At 34.3% G+C, this 27,221-nt stretch overlaps 1 protein-coding gene across 1 annotated transcript; it reads left to right on the top strand.

The window, feature by feature from the left end:
- The first annotated feature begins 1,232 nt into the window (after nucleotides 1-1,232).
- On the top strand, nucleotides 1,233-25,991 carry zgc:63587 (uncharacterized protein LOC393431 homolog). Its single transcript, XM_042761640.1, has 10 exons — nucleotides 1,233-1,377; nucleotides 1,458-1,544; nucleotides 2,571-2,694; nucleotides 6,801-6,935; nucleotides 8,039-8,156; nucleotides 21,686-21,787; nucleotides 21,881-22,026; nucleotides 23,301-23,384; nucleotides 23,481-23,534; nucleotides 25,332-25,991. The coding sequence occupies exons 1-10, from the start codon at nucleotides 1,368-1,370 to the stop codon at nucleotides 25,399-25,401; spliced, it is 930 nt and encodes a 309-aa protein (XP_042617574.1). The 5' UTR covers nucleotides 1,233-1,367; the 3' UTR covers nucleotides 25,402-25,991.
- Nucleotides 25,992-27,221: the final 1,230 nt, after the last annotated feature.

Raw genomic sequence — 27,221 nt, 5'->3', positions numbered from 1 at the left:
AACAGCATTGTTCCCTCCCTGTCGTCACCCCTCGCTCTCCTCTTCAAGTCTAACACACTCCAGCGTCTCCAGAACAGTTTGTTCCCCATCAACATCATCAGCCCGACCCACTGCAGATCTGATACAGTGTGTGTCAGAAGATCAGAGTGATGGAGAGCTTCAGGCAGTAGCGCTTTCATGCTTTCATCGAATGGGAATGTTTGATTTGACTGGAATGGCAATTATAGTCATTTTACTGGCCATCTGCTGCATTTAAGATTCAGTCACCAGTTTTTTTAGTTTTTGATTTTAGAATTTTTATTTATTTGTTTAGTTGTTGTGTTTTGAGTGAAGATCGTGTAAATTAATTATTCTGTCATTACATTTTTAAACAAAATACACTGCTGTTCAAATGTTTGGGGACATTTTTTTTTTTTAAATAAATGAATAGTTTAATTCAGCGGGGATGCATTACATTGAGCAAAAGTGACATTAAAGACATTATTATTAATAAAAAATATTTATTTTATTTTTTAAATATAACTATTGACCACAAATATATCACAGTTTCACAAAAAATATGAAGCAGCACCATTGTTTTCATGTTTTTTAAACAGCAAATCAGCATATTGGAATGATTTCTGAAGGATCATGTGACACTGAAGACTGGAATAATAGCTTTTTTATGTTTAGTTTTTAGTTTTTTTTTTCTTTTATGGAGTAAATGTTTTGTAAACTAAGTGTTGAATACATATTTTTCATTATTAGTTTTTGCAATATTTTAGCATTATTAATATAAATCTATAAATACATAAAATTAATATAAATCAAAAAAAACTTAAAATGTTTCATCAATATTATTAACTTAATTTATTTTTATCAACATTTTTTAATTATATACTTTATAAAAACAAAAAGAAACAAAATTCCCACACAGTCTTAAAAAAAAAGAAAGAAAATGTAATAAACATAAAAATTAAAATAAATAATCTGTTTAAAGGTGAAGTGTGTGTAATTGTTTTGGATATTAAAATATTTAATGTTCATAGTCTTTGTAAATATGTCATTAATATGTTTTTTGGCATGGCATGTCAACTTCTGACTAAACCAATGAAGCTATTCCATTTGTAATAACAAACCACACATTTAACTCAAAATTGGGATATCATGCTTTTATTATTATTTTTATTATTATTATGCTTTTCCATTTGGAATAACATACTTCACATTTAACTCTTAAACATATACATATTACACTTTATTTGTCTCAGGGTAAGTGTTCTGATGTGTGCTTCTAGTTCCCTGATGCTGCAGGATATGTGGGGTTTGCCAACCTGCCCAATCAGGTTCACAGGAAGTCTGTGAAGAAAGGCTTTGAGTTTACACTGATGGTTGTAGGTGAGGAACATATAAACAGCACACATGGATCCAGACAGACACACGCTGTGCTTTTAACCGGCTGTTATTTGTCAACTCAGGAGAGTCTGGTCTTGGAAAATCAACCCTGATCAACAGCCTCTTCCTGACTGACCTCTACCCAGAGCGCTATATACCTGGAGCAGCAGGTAAAACACACACACACCTTAAAAAAGCCTTAAAAAGGTCTTAAATCAGAGCCGAAAGTCTGAAATTCATACAGTTTATGCCTAAAACAAGAACAAACATCTGTCAGTAGGCTCCAGGGGGTAAATAAAGGCCTCCTGAGCGAATCGGTGCATTTTTGTAAGAAAAATATCCATTTTTAAAACTTTATAAAAAACTGTAATCTCTAGCTTCCGCTAACATTCACGAGAGAGTGGCGTCCAGCGGATGATGTAGGACGTAGGCGTAGCGTAAGGTACAGCAAAAGTTCATGTGGTTAGAAGCAGAGGTATTCATACCTTAAGTATTTTTTGTAAAATTGATTAAAAAGTAATAGGTGGTGTTTTCAAACTAACTTATCTAATTAAAACTCATTTTCTGCTCCCTAGACAATAGACATTACATTTAGAGATCATATTGACGTTTATGTTCCCTTCCATTTATTCCTTAAATTTCCTTTACTTGGTCTTAAAAAGTCTTAGATTTACCTTTTTTAAAACCTACAGAAACCCTGTAATTGTAAAAACAGACAAGCACAAGCATTTTTCAGTAAAACAGTTCACAAATAGAGATGTTTTGTTTTAAATGATAATTTAAATGACATTCTATTCTATTCTTTTTATTGCATATTTCACGTAATGCACTAAATTAAGACTTTTTTTATGTGTTTGCCTTAAGTGTCCAAATGTGTTTTCGCATAGAGTAATATTTTCTTCAGCAGGATGCTGCTCCTGGTGGAATGCAGAACATTTCTGATTTAAATGCTCAATGCATTTAAAATCCCACTGTTGAGCACTTTGTCTATTAAAGCTCTCTAGAGTAAAAGGTTGTTTTCAAGAAAGTAATCCCATCTGTAGTCCAGGGCCTCCTCCCAGAGGTTCTCAGAAAATGTTCATTAATCTTTTTCATGGTGCATCAATAAATCATGAGGATTTTTAATTTTTAATTGTTATTTTTGTTTCTTTGAACTTGAGTTTTTTTGTTCTGATGGGGTTTTGTTGTACTTGCAGAGAAGATCGAGCGCACGGTCCAGATTGAAGCCTCCACGGTGGAAATCGAGGAGAGGGGAGTGAAGCTCCGCCTCACTGTGGTGGACACACCCGGATACGGAGACGCCATAAACAGCCAGGACTGGTCAGTATGTGTTTACTTGTGCTGCTTTTCCACTGCATGGTACGGCTCGGCTCAGTTTGCATTTCCACTGCAGTTTAGTACCGCTTTAGAATGGGCAGGATCATAGATATTTCTATATAGTTGCGTCGCCTCTACTGCCTCGACCTCCTGAAAAACTTTTTCATTCTGCGTCGTCCCATGAAGCTCTCGCTGGATCCGCTCCTTGGCTATCAACAGGAGGAACATCTGTACTTCCTCAACAGACCACTAAATAGCCATTATTTTGTTGTTAAAAAAGGTGCGCTCATTCGAAAATGTTGCATTCTTTCCAAAAAAGTTGCATTCGGTACTCGCTGGCTGTGCTGATTTAATCTAGCGAGTCTTGTGTTGCAAGTTCAATGACGCAGGTAGTGGCGATTCTCTCCGGCCAATCAGTGATCAGCAGGGTTTACACGTCACATTTTGGTAACGGTACGGCACGCTTGAAACCTCAATCGAGGTGGTACTGAAAAAAGTACCAGGTACCAGGGTACTATACACAGTGGAAAACCTCCCAAAAGTGAGTCGTGCCATGCCGTACCATGCAGTGGAAAAGCGCCATTAGCTAAATTTGTTCTGAGGAGTGAGCTAAATCAGATCGAACCTCCCTTTGGAGACATTAGAAGAATGATTCATACTTAAAATATATATATTTTTTAATGTAATTCGTTAATATTATTTTATCATTTTGCATTTATTTCAAATTTGTTTATTATTATTTTATAATTCTAAAAGTGGTATGGTACATTTGGTACAGTTTATAGTTTTAATTGTTCTTGGAGATTTTAACAAAGCAAATCTTTCCCGCGAACTGCCAAAATACAAACAGCACGTTACATGTCCCAACAGAGACAGTAATATATTGGATCAGATGCACCACAATTAAGGATGCATATCACTCTGTCCCACGGACGGGCTCTCTGATCACTGTCTAGTTCATCTTATACAACCTACAGGCAGAAAATGAAATCAGCTAAACCTGTAATAAAGACTGTTATAAGATAGAGTAATGAAGCAGAGCAGTGTTTTTGAAGCTGCAGCCACAGATCAGGACGAGCTCATAGAGACTGTAACGTCATCTATCAGCTTCTGTGAGGATATGTGCATCAACACCAGGACGTTCCTATCATTCAATAATGATAAACCGTGGTTTACTGGGAAACTCAAACAAACAACCCATCAAAAGTAGGATGCTTACAGAAGTCGGGATGAAATCTTGTATAATCAGGCAAGAAACAGACTAACAAAAGAGATCAGAGTGGCTAAGAAAACTACTCTGAAAAGCTGAAAAAACAGTTTTCAGCCAACGACCTGCCATCAGTATGGACTGATCTGAGGAACATCGAGACACCATCCCTGCGGTCTGTGGAGAACCAACAACTGGCTGACGATCTGAATGTGTTTCACTGCCAATTTGAAAAGCCCAGTCTCACACACCACACCTGCTCTGATCTGCACTTCACACATTCACCTACCCCTCCTGCAACCTCCCTCCCTCCATCGCCCACCATTCAACCTGCGCTTAAGGTCTGTGTAGAGGATGTGATCCGGGTCTTCAGAAGACTAGGGCCACATCCACACAAAGCCAGAGCTTATCCTATCCGATCATTTTTGTCCTCGTTGTAAAAAAAAATAAATAAAAAAAATTCCGTGAACACGGCGTCATCTCAAGAATTATTTGCATACACACGAAACCACTGAAACTGATTCAAAATAACAGTATACATGCCAGACTAGTATGTGGCACTGTAATCCTGCCACAGAGAAACTCTAAAAATGGAGAAGAAGACTTGGAGCATGCACATAAACCTTGCGCACTGTAAACAAAATTTTTTGCTTTAGTAATTTTTGATTTTGCTCTGTTAGCTTCTGCAGCATGAACACAAGCATGTAGTCTGCCGTTGTTGTTGTTGTTGTTGTTGTTGCTGTTACGTAGCGGTGTCTGTCTAGGGTTGAGATGTGGGTAATGACATTATCATTTCATAAAATATATGGATTGGCTGCACATGCGAAAAACGCAAGGGTGTCGTTTTCAGATTTATCCACTCTGGGACTCGGTTTTAAAATAGTGGTTTCGGGCTGCCAAAAAGCCAGATCCATCTGGACGAAACGCCAGTACAATATTACAGAGCACCAACCACCAGAACAGCCAGACACAAGAACAGTTTATTCCCGCAGGCTATATTCAACCTGAACAATGAAAACATTCATAACTGTACATTGTCCATCATGACTCATTTATTTATACATAGAATCTGATAATTTCTTAGTATTTGGACACCTAAATCACACTTCTGAATGTAATTACTTTAGATAACTAAACATTAAGGCAACTTTTCATTGTAAAAATAAACAAGCACCTGCACTTTTAAAGAAAAACGTTTTTTTTATGTTTGAAATGTCACTTGTTCTGTGATATTTTGTTTAATGCAATGAAATCAATTGAGAGCGGAATAGCATTTCTGATTGAGTTTGTCTTAGAATTTGTCTTGCATTAAAAAACTTCAATGCAATGACATCTTGTCATGTAATTTTCAAATTTGGACTATTTAAAATTGCATGTTAGAAATGCAATGCTAATGGCAGAATTCTCAAAAAAAAAAAAATAATAATAATAATAATAATTTGGATGCATGCATGCATCTTGATATGTTTGAATGTTGCTTCAAAGTTGATGCATTTAGAGATGTTAAGTTTTCTACCATCCAAACTGTCTAAAAGCTAAATCACAGCATGCAGTAGATCTCGACCAGATGCCATCTTGGCCCATTCCAACTAAACATAATGTGTGTTTACTCTTGAGTGCACTTGCATTAGTGCTGATGTTGTGTCTCTTAGATAGGTGAACTAGCTGTTTATTATCACAGATATCTATCATTAAATAAGACCTTGCATATAACTGACCTCTTGAATGGTAGACCGGACTGATTATTAATTTAATACCCAGTGTTTTGCGTTTATGTATCTGCATAACAGAGATTATTTACACAATGGCACTTGACTGTAGACTGGAGGCAGCTGTTGTCTCTTGTTGCTCTATTGGTCAATGAGCCTTGCTAAAAAATGCTGGGAACGTCCCCTTTGAAAGAACAATATCCTCCCCATCTCTCACCCACAGACTTCTCAGGCTGATAATGGAAATGTGCCATCCATGTTACCTACCTACTGTCATTTCATGTCCTCTTCTCCTTCAGCCTCTCGATAAGGCTGAGGTCTCAATGCCAATTCATGCATGAGCTCTATCAGAAGACACAGAAGTGGCTTAGTTCTGGTTAGGGGTTTAGTTTAGTTTAGACAAGTCTGGAGACTGTAGAACAGAACGGAAGCTGGTGGCGAGACTTTAGAGAACTGAGAGTTGATGCATTCAAGAATTATAGTAAGGCTAATTATAGTTACAATAACTTAAAATAAAAGCATTAAAAAAAACTATTTTTACTTGAAATAAAATAATCATTAACTGAAACAATTTTTTTTTAAATTATTCCAGCCAAGTCAGCATTTCTCATTTTTAGTTTTAACTTGATGTGCTAAACAACTAAAATTGTAAAAAAAAAAAAAAAAAAAAAATAATAATAATAATAATAAATAAATAAATAAATGGTAAATAATTTTTTTTTGTTATTTAACCTCATGTACTAAACTAAAACTGAAATATAATGATTAAAAACTGTATAAATATGTTAAATAAAACTAATAACAATTACAAAAGCATAACTAAATTACTAACATTTAATTACATAAAAAAACTGAAACTATAAAAATAAAAATTAATTCTAAATATTATTAAAATCTATACGACGATCTCCATGATAATGGGTTAACACTGGTGCATGTGGTCAGTCTATGCTGGACAGGAACCTGTAAACATGATGTTGTGGAGTGTTTATATAAGCTTTATTTGGACAAAGTGTTTGTTTGTTTGTTTCTAAAGTGCATCCTGATATCTCATGATTAGATTATGGTTATGTTCAGCTGAGATCCGTATCCGATGCTTGTTTAATGCATTAGTTTAATACAATCACAAGCTTTTATGTCTTAGTATTTCCTTTCAGCTTGTTCTCTGATATCTGCTTTATTCTGTTCAACAGCTTTAAGACGATCATCCACTATATTGATAATCAGTTCGAGCGATACTTGCATGACGAGAGCGGACTGAACCGCAGACACATCGTTGACAACAGAGTGCACTGCTGCTTTTACTTCATCTCTCCGTTTGGACACGGGTAAAATGCACATTTTCTGCCTTTCATCATCAGTCAATAAAACATTTTGTTCTTGCAGAAAAAGTAGCTTTAGCCTTCAATTAAGGCCTGTTTACAGCAGAAGTTATGCATTAAAGCAACATGAATCACCAATAAAAACCACAGGGGAAAATTACATAAAAACTTTGCACTTTTAAAAGTTTAAGTTTAAAAGTGACATGAAGAAGTTATGGAATGTAAGAAGTGTTTATTTTATTTATTTTTTTACCTGTATGGGGTGAGTTTTGGGAAATGTGTTGCATTTTTATTAGTAGTATTTTTTTTTTATTTAAATTGTAAAATATAAAAAGATATGTTAAATACAGAAAGTGACATGAATCTTCCATCAGAAATTACAGCAGATTTCTTACAACAAGCCTCTGAGAAGTGAAAAGCTGATAAAATCACAAGTGAAAATTCACATTAACTGTTCACACTGAGCATGATTGTTAAAATTTTCGGTGGCCTTGGAAAAAAATTATTGCTGATATGAATTGCCAGCAAAAATTGCAACCAAACAGTCACATCACATCATTTTAGGGTCAAATTTGGTTGACATATTGTTTTGTTTTCATTCTCATGTGCTCATAAATTTTTAAGTTTCTGGTTGTTAGGATTTTTTAATGTATTTGAAACTTATGCTCACCAAGGCTGCATTTATTTGATCAACAATACAGTAAAATCACCAATATTTTGAAATATACTTGAAATTTAAATGTGTTTTCTATTTGAATATATTGTGGAATTTCATTCCAGTGAGTCGAAGCTGAATTTTCAGCATCATTACTCCAGTCTCCAGTGTCACATGATACTTCAGAAATCATTCTAATATGCTGATTTTCCACTCACAAAATATTTTTTTGTTATTATCAGTGTTGAAAACATTTATGCATGGTTTTGTTTGAAGAAATTCAAAGGAACAACATTTATCTGAAATAGAGATCTTTTGTAACATTATAAATGTGTTTAACTTTGATCAGTTTTATTTAGTAAGGATGCATCAGATTCATTCAAATCTTACTGACCCCAAACATTTAAACACTCTTTTTATGTGATTTATGCTTCCATGTGTGCTTGATTTCCAGCTTGAAGCCTCTGGATGTTGAGTTTATGAAGGCAATCCACAGCAAAGTCAACATCGTCCCTGTGATCGCCAAAGCTGACACGCTCACGCTGAGAGAGAGAGACCGTCTCAAGAGAAGGGTGAGGATCTGACTCTCTTCTCCTACAACTGATCATCTGACCACATGACTAGTTGACAACAAGCCACAAAACTAACAACAGATGTTATATTTGATCTTCTTTGGTGTTGATTCCAGCACTACATTGAGAAACACACTTTTGGCTTGTGCATGGAGTGTTTGGTGATCAGACAGTGTGTTGCTGTAGCATGGGGTGTGTACATCCACTCACTCATTAACACACCCTCAGGTTAATTTCTAAAGTGATTACATGTCTTTTACCACCCTCATGCTCCTCAGGTTAAGTAGGATGGTGATTATGTGGCGTGTATCTGGCTCCACTTCATTGCGACGTTATCTGTTATCCCACAGGAAGCTCGCACAGATCAGCACAAGCACTGGAGCTTGTTCAGTGTTTCTGCTGCTGCTTTGAGCACAATTATGTTAATGACTACAAATGGTGGATGTTTATCTTGCCAGTTTTTTTGAATCATACACCGCCTCTGTTTGACTTCAAAGTTTTGGTTTCATTATTGCTGTATTACTCATCCCTCCGTTTGTAAAAAAGACTTCTAGAGGGTTTTAAAACACAAATGTGATGCTTTGAAGCGACATTTAGGTGCATTAGTTATATACAAACTAACATTCTAAAGTTTGGGGTCGGTAAGATTTTTTAGATGTTTTTGAAAGACACCGGTTCTGCTCATGAAGGCTGCATTTATTCAATCAAAAATACAGTAAAATCCGTAATTTTCTGAAATGTTATTACTATTTAAAATAGCTGTTTTCTATGTGAATATATTGTAAAATGTATTTTATTCCTGTGATCAAAGCTGAATATCCAGCATTATTTCTCCAGTCTTCAATGTCACATGATCTTCAGAAATCATTCTAATATGCTGATTTGATGCTCAAGAAACACTTATTATTATTATCAATGTTGAAGACAGTGGAGCTACTTCATATATTTAAAAAAAAAAAAAAAAAGATACATTTTACTTTTTAGGATTCTTATCTGAAATTTGATTGTGCCGAGAAACAGTTCTTTTTACAATTAGATTAGAAATTGTAACATTATAAATGTCTTTAATGTCACTTTTGAACAATTTAATCTGCCCTTGCTGAATAAAAGTATTAGTTTATTTTAAAAAACACAAAAGTCTTACTGACCCCAAACTTTTGAATGGTAGTGTATCATAAATAACATGGCTGTAATCTAATGAGCAACTTGGTTAACTATAGTAGTTGCCTTAACACTAGCTATTTTCATCTTAGGTTAGTGTGTCTGTTTACAGAAGAAATATGTGCTATATAGTCATTGTGTTGTTTTATATAATGTGAAGTCTACTGCCTTTTCCTGTAGCTCAGCATGTTGCACGTCATTAGATTTTACATGACAAAAGAGTCTTAACGAGACCGTAATGTGGCAATTTGTCCTCCGTCCCCCACATTCACTAATCTAAACCACTGTTAAACCCTCAGACACCTGCTGATCAGTGACTTTCACTAGAAGAAAGCCCAGTAGTTAGTTACTGAACTCTTCTCATTTATGTCTTGAGGTTAGGCCGCTCTGATTGGACGTCCAAATTGACCTCTGTCAGCTGTCACGTGTGTGTCCGTGCATGTAAACATCGCCTCATTACTGAAAATGGTCCGTTTTAGATAAGACTGATGCAATCTAGTCCACATCCTGCAATCATTGCATGAACGTCCATCTGAGTCGCAAGGACAGATCAGTTAAACCGTCTCCACCGTCAGCTGTTTCCAGCTAAATGACTCCAAGTCGGTGTGTGTGTTCTTCGCTGTACAGATGTGGGGTTTCTGTCACTCTTGATCCAATGCACTTCCTCGATGGCTCATAACACACAGAACGTCCCAGGGTTTCATTGCTTATGCTGCTCCATTTGTAAACAGGGCTTTGGATACTGAATTCTTGTGGTTTTCGTAGTTCCTGTTATTCGCCTGCTCCTTACATGCCAGTTTTCTCTTCCTGCAGGTAATTTCAAAACACATTTTGATCAACATTCCCACGTTGCTGTGTTTATTAATGCCTGTTTTGTTGTTTTAAAGGGAGAATCAAGCAAAAATGAAAACTCATAATCATGTTTCAAACACATGACTTTGTTGCTTCATGCTGTTTATTGTTCATATAATTAAATACAGTGATCACATGCTGTTAAAGGTCCCCTGATGTGCCTTGAAACACGCAGCATTATTCTATGTGGTGACGTAATTTAAACTGAAACAGGAAAACAGGGCGGGACATATCTAGCAGCCACGCCCCCTTTTTAAAATAGCCAGTAGTGTTTTGTTTATATCTGCTCGGGCCAGAGCCGTTGAGCTCGGTAAAGCCGCATTTGACAGCCACGGTCTAATAGATTACCCCCTAGATTCAATATGAAACTCTTAGTTAAACAAAATAGTGATCATAATCATGCTGAGGCTGTGTAGTTGTAAAAGTTTTTAATATATGCCAACTCGTGCATATGAGCCACTCCGTGCGATCACGGCTCTGGACCGGAGCCAAAGTCCAGATCAGACTGTGTGCGCTGCCGCGGTTTGCGTGAAAGCAGACCTCATTTGCACCAATCGAATCATTCCCTGTCACCTACACTGTGCACTACGAGCCATTCAAGGTGCAGGAAATACTACACTGTGAACAAGTGAGCGATCTCAGCCGGCGCTTCAGTGTCTATTTATAATGCAGGGGGCGGGCGCTTCGGATTCTAGAGAGCATTTGATTGGTCAGAAGATTTGATGAGAAGATGAAGTACGATGTGACGTTGAGCCGTTGAGCTGTTTTGGCGGAAGTGACGAACTACAGGCTTTGAATGCTTATATCTTCTAAATGCGAATTTTGTCACTGTTTTGGAGCACACTGCCTTATAGATAACCTTAAGACTAAGGCCCCATTTACACTGCATGGTTCAAGTGACCCAATTCCGATTTTTTTCCTCTCATGTGGCACAGATCGGATATGACCGGTGAACGTGTAAGCAGGAAAAAACAGCATGGATTCCGATTTTCTCAGATCGGATTCAGGCCTCATTCATATGTGGTAATAAATCGGATATGAATCGGATACCTGCATTTGCGTGTGCCATGTAAGCAGACAAATCGGATATTCCCCAGTAAATGCATTAAAAAAGTGACGTCAACTCAGGTGGACGACACCAACTGAGATCACATGACTTATTATAGGTGCGATGGAGGACGAAGGATACACACAGTGGAGCAATGCGGAGGTTTCGTGTCTTTTAAGTCCTCTTTTTTCTCCGCCGTACGAGACCAATGTTTTGCTGATTTTTTTGTTGACTTTTCAAAATATTGTGGAAAGCAAAACACTGTATAATTTAATTTGCATCTGCATCCATTGTATTTCGTGCTGTTTTACTTCCTTTTCCAGGTCAGAACGTCTACGTTTGGAAGTTTCAGCAGTGTATAGTGTAAATGCAAAAATCGGATACGGGTCACTTTTAAAAGATGATGTAAAAATCAGATATAGTCAGAAAATCGGATTTGGCCATCAAGACCTGCAGTGTAAATGCAGCCTAAAATATAAAAAATCTTACTGACTCGAACAGAACTGTAAAGGATCATTCTTTGTGGAACAGCCCCAAATTTAGGTCCTTATTCATGAGAAATTTTTCGCTGTCAAATCTCATTCTCACTAATTAGTAACAGAATATGCATGTTTATGGCTGAACTTTACCTTTAAGCTTTTTTGTGAACAAACTAGATTTACAAATTAATCATAAAAAAACAACCAATCAAAACTTAAATTCAATGTGAATGAATTTTAGGAAATTGCTCCATCATACCTGAATGTTAATGTGAATGAATTGGAGGAAGTTTAATGCTTGTTCTTTTCATTGGTACCTCCACAAATGCTTGAATCCTTTTATCAGAAAAGGAGTAACACCCTTCAAATTTTTCTCTACCTTATCTTTTCCCAAAGAAGACGGAGGTAAACTCTTGGATGCAACTTTCATTCATCGTTTCTGAAGTGCAAGTCAGCAGTTTAGTATTTCCCGCTCCCATTCATGATGCTGGTGAAGGTTCCCAAAATCCTGCCGTAAGCTTGACGAATGACCCATTGTGTCCTCGCGGCCTGACTGATATTTATGTTTGATTTTCACCCTCACTTTCTCACCGTTTCTCACAGGACTGCGATCTTTCTCGCACCACCATGAAAGGGGGAAGCAGCTTGTCTGGAACAATATGGCCTTCCTGTAATGTGTCAGACCGATTGGCAGGGAAAGCGGGTCAGCAGTGTGCAGCCGTGTTTTCTGCTTATCTGAAGCTGGAGTGAGGTCATAAAACCATGAAATGTGTAAAGTACTCGAGGGATGTTTAGGAGGCTCTCACTTCCTGTCGTAGCAGTAATGTATACCGAAGAGCAGCAGATCTCGTCAGTATAAGAAGAAAAAAGCAGAATTGACGCACATCAGGGGCACGTATTCTCTGGTAGAGTTCAATGTGATTCCCACAGGCCAGATTGTAGGTGCGCTTGGTGGGTAGTATTGTTGTGTTTATGTGAATTTGAATGTCATTGTTGATGTTTGCCATGCTGCAATCCCCATCACACTCATATCTCAGCCTCCAAACTATCAAAGCTTTCCTCTCTTTGTCCTTTCGGTTGGCTTAATGGGAGAAATGTACCAAAGCAGCAGCTCGCGCTGTATGAGTGTGAGACCGTGCCCTTGCCAACAGTTACCAGCCTTGTTGTTTTTAAAAACACAGTGGGGTCTAAAAGTCAGAGCGTCCTTGTGAAAATGCATCTATTTTTATTACTGATTAACACAGATGTTTTTATTACGAATTATATCGTCAGCATTGCAGTTTGTGTGAAAAAAGATGTATTTGAGAATGTGGTTGGTGTCACTTTTGCTTTAATTAATGACATCATCAGCCCTGATATTTCTGATCATTCAGTGGAAGCAAGAAAATCTCAGTATGACAATTGATCAATGACACGTATACATAACTGAATATTCTGTCATTTTTAATATTTAAATCATTTTTTATTTATTGTGTGTGTATATATATATATATATATATATATATATATATATATATATATATATATATAGCCTGCAATATATATATATATATATATATATATACAGTACAGACCAAAAGTTTGGAAACATTACTATTTTTAATGTTTTTGAAAGAAGTTTCTTCTGCTCATCAATCCTGCATTTATTTGATCAAAAATACAGAAAAAAACAGTAATATTGTGATATATTATTACAATTTAAAATAATTGTTTTAAAATTTATTATACTTTAAATTATCATTTATTTCTGTGATGCAAAGCTGAATTTTTAGGATCATTATCACATGATCCTTTAGAAATCATTCTAATATGATGATTCATTATCAAAGTTGGAAACAGTTCTGCTGCTTAAAATTTTTTCAGAACGTGATACTTTTTTAGGATACTTTGATGAATAAAAAGTAACAAAAAAAAAAAAGAAGAAGCTATGTTTTTAAAAATATAAATATTTTGTAATAACAATATACACTACTGGTCAGTAATTTGGGGTCAGTAATTTTTTTTTCTTTCTTTTTTTAAATAAAATCAATACTTTTATTCAGCAAGGATGTGTTAAATTGATAAAAAGTGATAGTAAAGAAAATATATTATTAGAATATATATTATTAGAATTTTTTATTTTATTTTAAATAAATGCAGTTCTTTTTAACCTTTTATTCATCAAATATATTAGACAGCAGAACTGTTTCCAACACTCATAATAAATCAGAATATTAGAATGATTTCTAAATGATCATGTGATAGACTGGATGTTACATGTGACACTGAAGGCTGGAGTAATGATGCTGAAAATTCAGCTTTGCATCACAGGAATAAATTATTTATTTTTTATAAAGTATATTCAAATAGAAAACTATTATTTTAAGTTGTAATAATATTTCACATATTACTGTTTTTTCTGTATTTTTGATCAAATAAATGCAGGCTTGATGAGCAGAAGAGACTTCTTTCAAAAACATTAAAAATAGTAATGTTTCCAAACTTTGGTTTTTATATATGTAGGTTTTGTTACATATATATATATATATATATATATATATATATATATATATATATATATATATATATATATATATATATATATATATATGTATATATGTATATATGTGTGTGTGTTATTTATATAATTACATTTGTCATTTTTATATTTAAATATTTTTTATTTAAAATTTAATTTCAGCTTTATATAGGCAAACAAAAGTTTTCAATGTTACCTCAAACTTTCTGACCTCACGGTCACTGTTTATGATTTTGTTGTCTTACAGTTATTGTCTAAACACAGGGTTTTGGTGTTAAACCTGTTGTTTACTGTACAGTGTATGAAACTCTTATTGGTGGTCTGACAGACCAGTGAGGTCACTTTGTTTTCATTTGACATTCATCTGATATTGTTATCATGTCACCCTCAACTGCAGAAATTAAAACGGTGAATATCTCATGGTTTGGGTATGTCCGTCTCCACATTCCTCCCTTAAATGAGGGTGTGGTTATTTATTTGTGTTCTCAGGCAGAATGATTGCATCCTGGAGTTGCAGCTTTGTTACCATGGCTTGACCTTTGTTTTAGACTCCAGTTGGTATGTTTTTTTTTGTTTTTTTTTAAGAATAGAGTGGCCATAAAACAGGGACAGTCTTCTTGTACAGCCTTTGCTTAGAATGGCACAATCAAATCCAGTTCCTGTTGAATAAACCTGCTCTCATAAAAGTGTATTTAATACTTTAAGGTTTTTAATTCAAATGAAAAATTCACAAAAAAAAATATTTTACTCACCTTCATTTTGTTCTTAATCTGTTTCTAAGTTAATTTCTTTTATAGGATACACAATGAATGTTGCACTGGTCTCAATTTTTAAAGCAAGTCTTTCAAGCTTCACAAAGGACAAAAAAGCACAGTGAAAGTAGTCTAGAGTTGAATAATGATAAAACAATGAATAATCGAATGATGTAAACCATGTACAACCAACATTGATGTACAACCAACATTGTAAATTGCCATTCTGTTCCTCACACAAAGCTATCAAGCGACTTCAAAAAACACTATATTTCAGTGCACAAATTATTTGAAATACTGTTATGGTGCTTTTGTGTCCTCCTGAATCTCAAAAGCCTCAATGACCGGTATAAATCTTCAATCTTCCACAAATTAAGGCCTTAAATCAGAGCAAAAAGTTTTACATTTATAAAGTCAGGGCATTAACTGGTGCATGCACTGCAAAAGATGAATATCTCCCACAGTAATTTAGACTTGTTTACCAATACAAATGTCTAAACGGCATTAAATCAAGCTACATTTAATTGAAATGCAAAATGAACAGTTGAAGTCCTGTCTTCTGAGAACATGAACAAAATTAGGTACGTTTGTGTTAATGTAAATCTTTAAATTAAGTCGATTTTTTTTTTTTTTTTTTTTTTTTGTTGCTTTTTGAGCCTTTTCAGTGTGATAAGAATGTACAGTAAAAATGATTACATATTTTAGTTAAGCCTTTTGAAAGTTGTTAAAATTAAGTTAACTAATCCTTTAATTTTGTGGAAGTTGTATTTTCGAACTGTTGCTTCTACAACTAATTTTCTGTTCTTTAGACATTTACATTTACAGAACAGTTTGATTCACTTTCGGTCTGTAAATTCCCTGTACTTGCTCTTAAAGGGTTACTGCACCCCAAAATGAAAATTTTGTCATTATTCACTTACCCCCATGTCGTTCCAAACCCCTAAAATCTTTGTTCGTCTTCGGAACACAATTTAAGATATTTTGGATGAAAACCGGGAGGCCTCCCGGTTTTCATCCAAAATATCTTTAAATTGTGTTCCGAAGATGTTTGGAATGACATGGGGGTGTGATTAATGACAAAATTTTCATTTTGGGGTGGAGTATCCCTTTAAAATGTCTTAAAGGGGTCATATGAGGTTGCTGAAAGGAACATTGTGTTGTGTATTTGGTGTAATGCAATGTTTTTACGTGGTTTAAGGTTCAAAAAACACATTATTTTCCACATACTGTACATTATTGTTGCTCCTCTATGCCCCGCCTTTCTGAAACGAGTCAATTTGAACTAGCCTTCACTTTTATAAAGAATATCTCTTTGGATTTGAGACTTTAATCTTTGCGACTTTACTGATCAGCTTTTAACACTCCAAAGACAAATGAAAACATGAAATCACATCATACGACCCCTTCATAAAACCTGCAGAAACTGAACTCTGTTCTTCTAAATTTCCTTCTAAATTGTCATACAGGTTTGGGAAAGACATGAAGATAATTAAATAATGACAGTTCATAACATGCATGTTCATTTTTGGGTGAACGGTCTCTTTAAAGAACATCTCTTTTCTTTGGAATACAAAAATTTGATGCTGGTAATGAAATTCTGAGATGTTTTTCCTGGATGCTTTCAGACAGAATATCAGCTACAATTTCATTCTGCCTGTTCTTATCGAATTGTTCATACGTTAATTGTAGCATTGCTGAAGGACACACACACACACACACACACACACACACACACACACACACACACACACACACACACACACACAAACAACACAAACACACACACACACACATTGACAGGAATTTGCTGGAGTGAGCGTCTTCTCGCATCCTGCTGTTTCAGAGACGCCGGATTAACATTAGCCCTGGTACCCACACACACACACACACACATATACACACACAGGTCCAAGTAATTGGTCAGTCCTGTTGAGTTTCTTTCAGAATCATATAACACCCCTGTGTGTTTTTGTGCGAATGAAAGGGCTTCACGAGCCGCATGTAGCCAGCGGTTTCATCCAGACACAAGGGATCACAGTTAAGAACTTCACGGCTTTTCACTTCGACACACTTTACTGCTGAATAGTGACTTTTACAGTGTTTAATAATTGCTCATACTGCGCTGTTGTGTAATGTTGTTAGTTCAATGAGCCTCAAACAACATCTACACTAAAAACAAAGTGTTATTGTGTTGAAATACTCAGTGATGGGTTTAAACCGTGCTAATTCTGTAGGGAGTGGTTGGGTTAATTCTTATTCATGCTGAAACTTGACTGTGTGAAACTACTGTTTTGCTCCCTGAAGTATAAGCTCATAATAATTGGTCCATAGACAGGAAAACTATATTTAACTTATTTTGATGTGTTATGTACAGTACTTAAATAAAGTGCCTGTCCTGTTTGTGGCTCCTATTTTTATGCAAGTGACCAAATGTTTACAAGCCTTTTTAGTCGTGCAGATGTTACAGTATGCAACTAAAGCACAGGCTGTGATTTAGTCATTACTTGAATTTTGTTTCTGGCCTAGTGCACTACTTTCCTTTATATTTAATGCATTTTCAGACTCTGCAAAGGATTCCCAGCGTGACAGAACTGTGTTTAGGTGCTGGTATTTACAGATGCAATATTTTAACAAATTAAAAAAATTTTCCTGCCTGTTTGGATTTACATTACATCTCGTCACTTGGTATTATCAAGTGAATCGTATTTTTATGGATCGGAAATTTGAATTCTTTTGTGCTTTAAAATCTTGCTAACAATCTGTTGCAATAAAATTTGCTTACAGGCTGTTGCATAAAGATTAAAATTTTTAAAAAAAAGTTATGAGTTTATGTGCTTAACATTTTATACAAGAGTTAAAACGAGTAGTTAATACATTTTAGTTCAATATTTGAATTTGAATTTATTGAAAGAATATATTGCCAGCATTAACTGTTTTTGCTCCATTTGGTTAATGAAAATAGTTCCAAACAGTGATCACAGCTGAACAGTTGCGCATCTCTGAACAACACATAGCGGTGTTTCGTTATTAAATGATTCGCATTTTTGAATTTTTGAATCATTTGAGTCAATGATTCAGTGGTCCATTCATAAAGACAGGCACTTGCTTCATTCTTGAATGAATCAGACTTCTTAACGAATCCTACAAACCATTTATTTATAAATAAACAATTTTAATACTTCATAGTAGTTTATCTTTTAATTTTCACAAAAACTTAACATTTCATATACCCAAACAATTCAAATACGTAGGCTATATTAAAAAAAAAACTATTTTAAAACACCAAGCTCTCAATATTATTTATACAATTTATACAAGTATTTGACGAATACAGAGTTCAAAAGAACAGTGTTTATTTGAAATTGAAACCTTTTGTGATGTTATTAATGTCTTTACTTTCACTTTCGATCAGTTAAATGCATCCTCGCTAAATTACAGTGTTAATTTTTCCAAAATAAATTTAGAAAATAGATCTTTCTTTTTACATGCATGCAGGCAGATTTGGTTGACGGTGTGAATGCAGCTTGATTGAGCACTTGGCTGAAAAGATTCTCACACGAGCTTGGCCCACTCGTACCCGCAAATAGTCTTGCTCCGCAAACACATGGTCACGACTCATAATGCATCCTATGATAAACAAATTACAAGCATAATAGCTGAAACCCACTTCCCTTTTCAGTTCAGAGCCATGGAGAAACTCTATTGCCATTGTTCCAGACTCCAGGTGCCTCTGCAGACCACGTGAACACGCTGCCAATCCAAACACATTCACCCTCAGAGAAAGACAGGCAGAGCTAATGACTGTGTTGAGGCCTGCGCCGATAAGCCACATCAAGATTCTCAGTGCTGGCAATAAACCGTGGAAAGTCCTTGTTTCCATACACTGGGAAATAACTATTATCAGCATGCAACTGTGTGAAAGGTTCTTAATGTTGTGCTTTTGCCTGGTAACATTTACGGTCAAAAACCACACAAAAAAAGAGGTTGTATCTACGAATTCTTCCCTTTTTTCAAGACTTGTGCCTTATCATGAAAAAATGGATGCATTTATAGATATGCACATTTTTTGACCTTTAAAGATAACACAAGATGCATTTTGCATATTGATGTTGGTCAATTTACATTAGTGTTGGCTCTAGATATTTTTTATTTTTCAGTGGTCAGTTGCTTAATATACAAAATACTTAAAGATATTTCATTTGTTTGCTGTGACAACATTGTTAATTTTTGTTTAGTTAAGATTTTTAATTTAAAACTAACATAACAAAAACAATTTTAGATAAAACTAACAAAAAATTAGAATAATTTCAGATAAAAAAACAAAAATAATTTTAGTTACCATTAACAACAATTTTGAAAGCTGTGTTACAAAAATCTACGGACTATTGCATATTGTATTTTGATGCTGGTCATTTTACTGCCAGTGTTATTTTAGTATCATTTAAATACTATTTTTATATGTATTTTGAATTACCTTTTACCTTTATATTTTCAGTAATTTTATTTACATTTTTAGTAATTTTATGTGCTTTTGACATTTAAAAAAATATATATATTTAAAATAAGTTTTATTTAATTTTTAGTGTTATTTTAGTTAGTCATTTTAGTACTTCAAATACTATAAATAATTTTTACAATTTAAGCTTTTTTTAGTTAGCTACATTTTTATTTTTTATTTATTTTAGGTTTTTTCACTTTATATTTTATTCCAGCTTTATTTCATTTAACAGAAGTGTTTTTTAAATAGTTTCCGTTTTGGTTAAAGTCATCAACACTGATGTTCACATGCCATTTGGCTGTTGTGGTGCAACTGTGTTGCAACTCCACTGACCAGCCGCATTTTGCACATTCCCTAATCTGCTTTTCTTGTTTCAATTTTCATGTACAGCCATATCTTAACTCCCTTTCCCGTGCATGAAAGTCTCTATTGTGCCATTTTTCATTGTTCATTGTAAAGCAATGTGTTTATTTGCCCATTTGGAGGTCAAGTCATTCAAAAATCTCAGTATCTCCACACCCCAGATCTGGCACGAATGGGAAAGATGGGCTGTTATAAATCTTGCACGCTTATACCCTTCTTCATTTGTTGGATATAGTTAGATCAGACGAAGCACATTTACAGTAATGCACGTGTTTGTTTGGACTGAGAACACACCACAATGACACCCACACAAACAATAACACACACTAACCAAAACAACACTGTCCATAACCTGTCTCTCGCTGTGAAAACAGGACTAGTCATAACAGGAGGGGGTTTCTGTAAAGCAAAGCGGAGCAGTAGCTCCTCTCCCATTGAAACGCTTCCCCGCTGAGATTACATGAAAGCGCTGAGAATGTCAGGAAGAGGCTGCTGGTGGCGTCACTACGTAATGGCATTGTGAATGTGCTTCTTAGAAAAGCAGCTTTGAAGTTAGAAAAATAAATCCTAAAGTCCAACCCCACACACACTTTATCAGAATGCAGCTGTTTTGGCTTAAACAAGGCTATTTTTCAATCTCATATTCGCTTTAGCAGTTTGTTCTGACACACTGAACTGGGAATATCTCCCAGACCACTTTGCATCATAGTTTGCACAGGTTTGGTGTTCAGATGTGTTCAGGTCACGGCGTAAGTGGGGTGAGCTTTTCAGCTTCGAGATCTGTTTCAGTCCTGATCGTATCTGTTATCTGACTTCTTTTGACTCACTTCGTCTGGATCCAGTGGTTAGTTGTGTGATTGTGTGATTCATACGATTCCTGTTTTTAGCATCAAAGAGTTTCCTCTGAGCTCTCTGAGAACGGTCCAAATGACAACGTGCTGAGAGAACTTTGGAAGTTCAAATCATGAATCTGGACTGGTCTCAGTGTTTTGGAAGAACATTCAGTGCAATTTCTAAACTAAAATGGAATGGTACAGGCATCATAAATCATTGTAGATTTAACTTGTTTTTAGCAATCAGAGTAATTTCATAACCGTTGCTACAAACATGTAACAGCACAGAAATCATAAATCTTCGTCGAACTAACTTGTTTTCTACCAAGTTAGTGAAGACTTTTTAATTAATTTTGTGCCTATCAAATGGCAAAAAGCCACATTTGTATATATATCTACATGTGTAAATGATATAATTTTAAATGAATAATTTTATAAATTCTAATTTTAAGTTTTTAATACAAAATAATCTGGATTATTGTATTATTTGTGTTATGTATTATTTGCCTAAATTCTATTCATTGCCATTAAAGTGAAATAATTGAACATAAACATAGGCACTTAAGAGGCTTTTGCATCTGAACTCTTCATATACAGTATAAATATGTGTATATATATATATATATATATATATATATATATATATATATATACACATATATATATATATATATATATATATATATATATATATATATATATATATATATATATATATATATATATATATACATATATACATATATATACACACTCACTACCAGTCAAAAGTTTTTAAACAGTAATATTTTTTGAGAATTCTCTTCTGCTCATCAAGACTGCTTTTATTTGATCCAAAATACAGCAAAAATTAATGAATTTGAATATATTTTAAAATGTATTTTATGTATTTGATCAAAGCTACATTTTCAGCAAAAAAGGAAAATTTTAATTGAAGTATAATTAAGATTGTTTTGCGTTCTTAATTCTACTGATTCAGTCACACTGGGACAACACAACAATGTTTTTTCAATGTCTTTCATCAGATTTTGGATGAGATCAGTGAGCATGGGATCCGGATCTACCAGCTTCCCGACGCTGATTCAGACGAGGACGAAGAATTCAAGGAACAGACGCGTGTCCTAAAGGTCAGAGGTCAAAGCGTTTGAGTTCATTATCAGCGTGGCCTGACCGCCTCCTGAAGGCTTTGATTGGAGTTGAAGGAGTGTGTTTGTGTGCAGGCCAGCATCCCGTTCGCCGTGATCGGCTCCAACCAGCTGATAGAGGTGAAGGGGAAGAAGATCCGCGGACGCCTGTACCCGTGGGGGGTGGTGGAGGTGGAAAACCCCGAACACAACGACTTCCTCAAACTGCGCACTATGCTAGTGTGAGTACACACACACACACACTGAGGTGTCTTAACCTCCTGAGTATGAGAAAAGTGAGAGCAAAGACAGAAAAAACGGTTTACATGACAGTTTCCACCCTCTGACCCTTAGAGTTCAACACAATGTTTTCACTGCTGCACCTTCAAGACTTCTAGATATAAATAACCTGTTAAACTCTTCACATGCCAGATGAGTAATGAGTAAAATTGTGGGTTTCCACAAACACTTTATAGTGAGATAACAAACCGGTAAAAGGGTGAATTGTACAAACAATTGTATTTCCGAAATAAAAAACTGTGTGTATATATACATATATCTAATTAATTAATTCATTTATTTATTTATTTTTTTGCATGATGAACATTAAACCTATTTTATGACCATTAATACGGATGCATCTTTGCACGTTTTCACTCCAAATTCTCATTAATATAAGGTAAATGCATGATTTATTTATTCTCAGTGATGATTCTTGTAAGCTATGTGTCTCAGTACTGTAATTCATTGAAAAGTGTAATACATTTAAATCAGCTTAAAAATGTAAAATAAAATACAAGATACCACCATGGTGTATAAACACTTCAAATAATAGTTTTTAAATATTATGAATTAGTTTAGGGTTTTTTTGCACTACGTTAATGAGAAATTGAAGAAAATGTCAATATAATAAAACTCTATTGGTGGTAAAATAGGGTTTAATTTCTTTAAAATCTTACTTTAAAAAAAAAAAAAAAAAAATATATATATATATATATATATATATATATATATATATATATATATATATATATATATATATTAAAATATATATAATGTATTTTTGAAATAATATGAATTAGTGTAGGGTAGTCTTTGTCACCTACGTGAATAGAAAATTGAGGAAAATGTGCTTAATTATCTGAATGTAATGGCTCAATGAAAAAACTATTGATGGCAAAATAGGCTTTAATTAATTTGATCAAAAATATAATTTATGTGCATTTATATATTTTAAATAATATTAATAAATGTACAGGTTTCTTGTGCTACATTAATGATAAATTGAGGGAAATGTACTTAATTGTAATAATAATAACGTCTCATTGAAAAAACTCTATTGGTGGTAAAATATGCTTTATATATTTCTTTCCTTTGATTTTGGAGTGAAATATTTAGGCAGTACTTAAGGCAGTTTTTCTGTGATTGTTGGCCTGATTTCTCCATTTGTTCTCTAGTGCCCTCTGCTGATGCTACCTGTGTGTTTCTCTCTCTCTGTGTGTGTGTGTGTGTGTAGAACTCACATGCAGGACCTTCAGGAAGTCACTCAAGATCTCCACTATGAGAACTTCCGTTCAGAAAGACTAAAGCGTGCTGGCAGGTATGTCAAATCAACAAATAAACCCAGTCGCAGATCATCATCCTGTACATGATCGGATCTGTGAGAGAACGTTTGGTGTGCTCTGTGTTCCCGCAGGGCGGCTGATGAAGATGTGATGGACAAAGACCAGATCCTCATGGAGAAGGAAGCATATTTACATCACAATATAAATTCACATCAACCTATCATTATGAATCTATTGAGTATAATCATCTTACTATATTCTGGCCTATGGGTGTTGTGTTTAATTAGTGTGTGGTATTCTGGCCTATGGGAACGTATATCACAGTCGGGTGTGGACGCAATCAGAGCAGTTTGTAAACATCCGTGTCTGCACAGGAAATGACATCTACTTCCTGCAGCACAGAACACACAGAAACACTTGCAATGTAAAGAGTGTTTCTGTTTTTACAGGTTTAACCTACCAAATGTCCCTACAAAGATAGTAAAACCTGAAATCAGGTACATTATGGGGAGCAAGAGGGAAACAGATTAATAAACAATGTGTTAATATTTAAAAGTGCAAAAGTAGAAGTTAAAGGAAAGACCACAAATATACAAAAACAAACATGAGTGAGTTTTAAGCAACATTGTCATCAATCATCATCATCATCATCCAGTATACAAAAATTAAACATTGGTGTGAGTTAATTAAGCAACATTGTGTTTATCAATCTGTGTCATCATACTCATCAGGGATGTATTTAGAGGATAACCATTATTCATTACATTATAACATTATCACAATCTTCTTCATAATACCTTAATTATATACTAATCTTTACTAATTGTCATGATTGTTGTCATTAGACCTTGATTAGAGGCTGCTGGGTAATTGTGTTTGTGTGTACGAATCTTTCATCATGAGGTGTTTCAAAGTCAAAGTGTGAAAATATACACTCTTCTGAATACTCATTTAGCTGGAATAATACATTATAATAATATATTATGCATAGCACCAGATGAAATTTTGTATTACAGTGATATAGAAATAAAATACAGTATTACTAACAGTCTTCAGTTTTACATGATCCTTCAGAAATCATTCTAATATACTGATTTGCTGCTAAGTTATTATAAATTATTACTTCAGTCTTTTAGTTTATTACATGATTTCTCAGAAACATCATGTCTAATCAAAAGATCAAAAAACACTGCTAAGTTATTATAAATTATTAATGGTGCTCAATCATTAATAATGGTTCTCAATGTTGCTGCTTAATATTTTTGTGGAAACAATTTAAACATTAAAAGATACATTAAAACAAAATAACAAAAAAACAAAAGATTTCTGTGTATTTGCTGAATAAACGTAGTCAATTCTCTTTTCTTTCTTTTTTTTAAAATCATACTTACTCCAAACTGTTTTCGACATTGATATGGTATCTTTTTTTTTTTAAACCCCCCCATCATAAACAACTCTTGGCAACAAACTACACAGAGCCGTAATTCACTGACATCTGATAAAATGTTTCTTGAGCAGCAATTCAGCATATTTTCATGATTTTCTGAAAGGAAAATACACTGAAAATTCATCACAAATAAAACACACAAATAAATAAAATTTGAAAATAGAAAAAAATTACATAAAAATAATATAATATTATAGAAAAATATCAGATTATTACCTGATTTTTTTATCAAATTATAATAAAAATAATGCTGTATTTTTAAACAAAAAAACATTGAAAAATCATAATTATTCCAAGCATATTACTAAATGTATGTGTGTGTGTGTGTGTATATATATATAAACAGTATGTGTGTGTGGTTCACAACATGTGTGTATATATTGATATATATACATATATATTCTATATATATATATAATTCTGAAGAATGTCCGTAAACTCTTGCATCTGAAAATAAAAAAAAAAAAAAAAAAAAAAAAAAAATAAAAATATATAGTGGAAACAAAGAGACACCGTCGATCTGTTTTTCCTCTCTTGCAGCTGAGACGCATGCAGCAGATGATCGCTCAGATGCAAGCTCAGATGAAGATGAAACCAGGAGATGACTAAATGTGTATGTGTGTGTTGTGGGAACAGGAAGTGCCATTTGACTGGAGGTTACATTATCCTGCCCATTTCTAAACACTATTTACTTGTCCAGTCCCTCATGTTTATCAGATTAATGGAACGTAATGTTAATGTCGTCTAATTCATATAACCAATCACATCACGATCACAGCTCCGCCCATACGAATAACCTCAACACTGAAACAAACGGTCCATTATCGTGTCATTTAATCAGTCAGGTTAGATGCTGTTCATAATTTATATCACCTGTAGTCAGTCATGGTTTCATTGACAATGTTCAGCATATGTTCATCTGTAGATTGATCAGGGAGATGTTTTTCTGTGCCAAACACTCTTTTTAAGCTGCTTGGCTTGTACCAGTCATGCATCTGGCTGGCATATGTTTACCAGATCTCCTTGTCAATACTTTATAAAGCATTTATACATATTACTTTGACTGCGCATACATGGGTTAAAATAAGAGGACGATGCACTGGTAAATGAACCTGGTCAAGTTTACAGTTTTATCAAATGCACAGGTTCGTAATCGTCATGCATTCACAGACATGAATTAATCTCAGAGTTTGCTGGACTTCAAAACAAAATTTTGAATCAAAAATCATTTTATTTAACCATACAAATTCAACAACAAAAAGTATCACTAACAAAGAAACGGATGCTCTCAACATCACACTTTTCAATCATCACGAAGTTGATTTGAGCTGCATTGGGCAGCGCTTCCCTCTAGTGGACTACAGAAAAACATCCTGAAGTACAGTAGAAGGCACATAAACGTGACACTTTGCCTGCATCATGAAAAAACTAAGACTACGATTGGACAATCTAGTGACATCATGTTTGCATTTTGTCAATAACACTTTTTTTTGATTCACAAAAATGACCATATATAAATAAAAGACACATATAAAAACGGTTAATAAAGCGGCTCAGCAAATTTATATAAGTTCCCCTTTTTTTTGATTCACAGAAATGCCTTTAGAGACATGGTGCACACATTTCTCTTCTTTTAAACTTATATTCTTATGGTTTGGGGATTGTTTTCTATCATTTTTTTATTGCTTGATTTTCACTTTATTTACTACTTAATCATTAACATCTATCGCAGTGATCTTTATATTTCTTGTTCAGCAGCTGGAACATTTATAAATGTATGTTTTAAAAGCTCATCTAAACGGTACAAGGTCTAAGAAACGGACTGAAACGCACCATCACTGCCTGCACATCGATGTCCGAGTCCGAGCATTGTAGTGTGTTATTTGCTAATTATTAATGTGTTCTGTTAGCACTCTCGTTTTGTTTTGTTGTATTTGTGGTTCAGCCCAGTTATTTTGACTCTGTTATTTCCTGTTTAGGCCTTATTTAAAGGATTCACACAGTTGTCGTTGTGCGGTACAGTAATGCTTACTTCCCTGTTTTACATGGTCCTTTTTATATTTGCTCATGTTGAGAAATAAATAACTTTCTGAGTCATTTGTTTTGAACGCTTTAGTTTCCTGCAAGCATAAGGTCTCAGAAATGGTTTGTGGATTTGTGTAAATATCATCCATTTCTCTTGGTACACCATAAATAATATTTTACACAACAGTGAAATTTTATTATGCTTTTTTGATTCATAATTTTTGACTAGTTTAATTGACCCTGGAAATTATATGCATTTTACAATTAAAGACTGTTAAATTGATTTACACCAAAATGTATCTTTTTTCCCCATTTTCTTTACTTAATGTAAACTTTTGTAAATAAGGTTACATTTTTAGAACATTTTTAAATTAGATGCATTTAAAATGTGTTTTATTAA

The sequence above is a fragment of the Cyprinus carpio genome, chromosome A8 (assembly GCF_018340385.1).
Source record: "Cyprinus carpio isolate SPL01 chromosome A8, ASM1834038v1, whole genome shotgun sequence".
NCBI classification, from domain to species: Eukaryota; Metazoa; Chordata; class Actinopteri; order Cypriniformes; family Cyprinidae; genus Cyprinus; species Cyprinus carpio.
The sequence above is the reverse complement of the archived record's forward strand: the minus strand, read 5'-3'. Positions and strand labels throughout refer to the sequence as shown.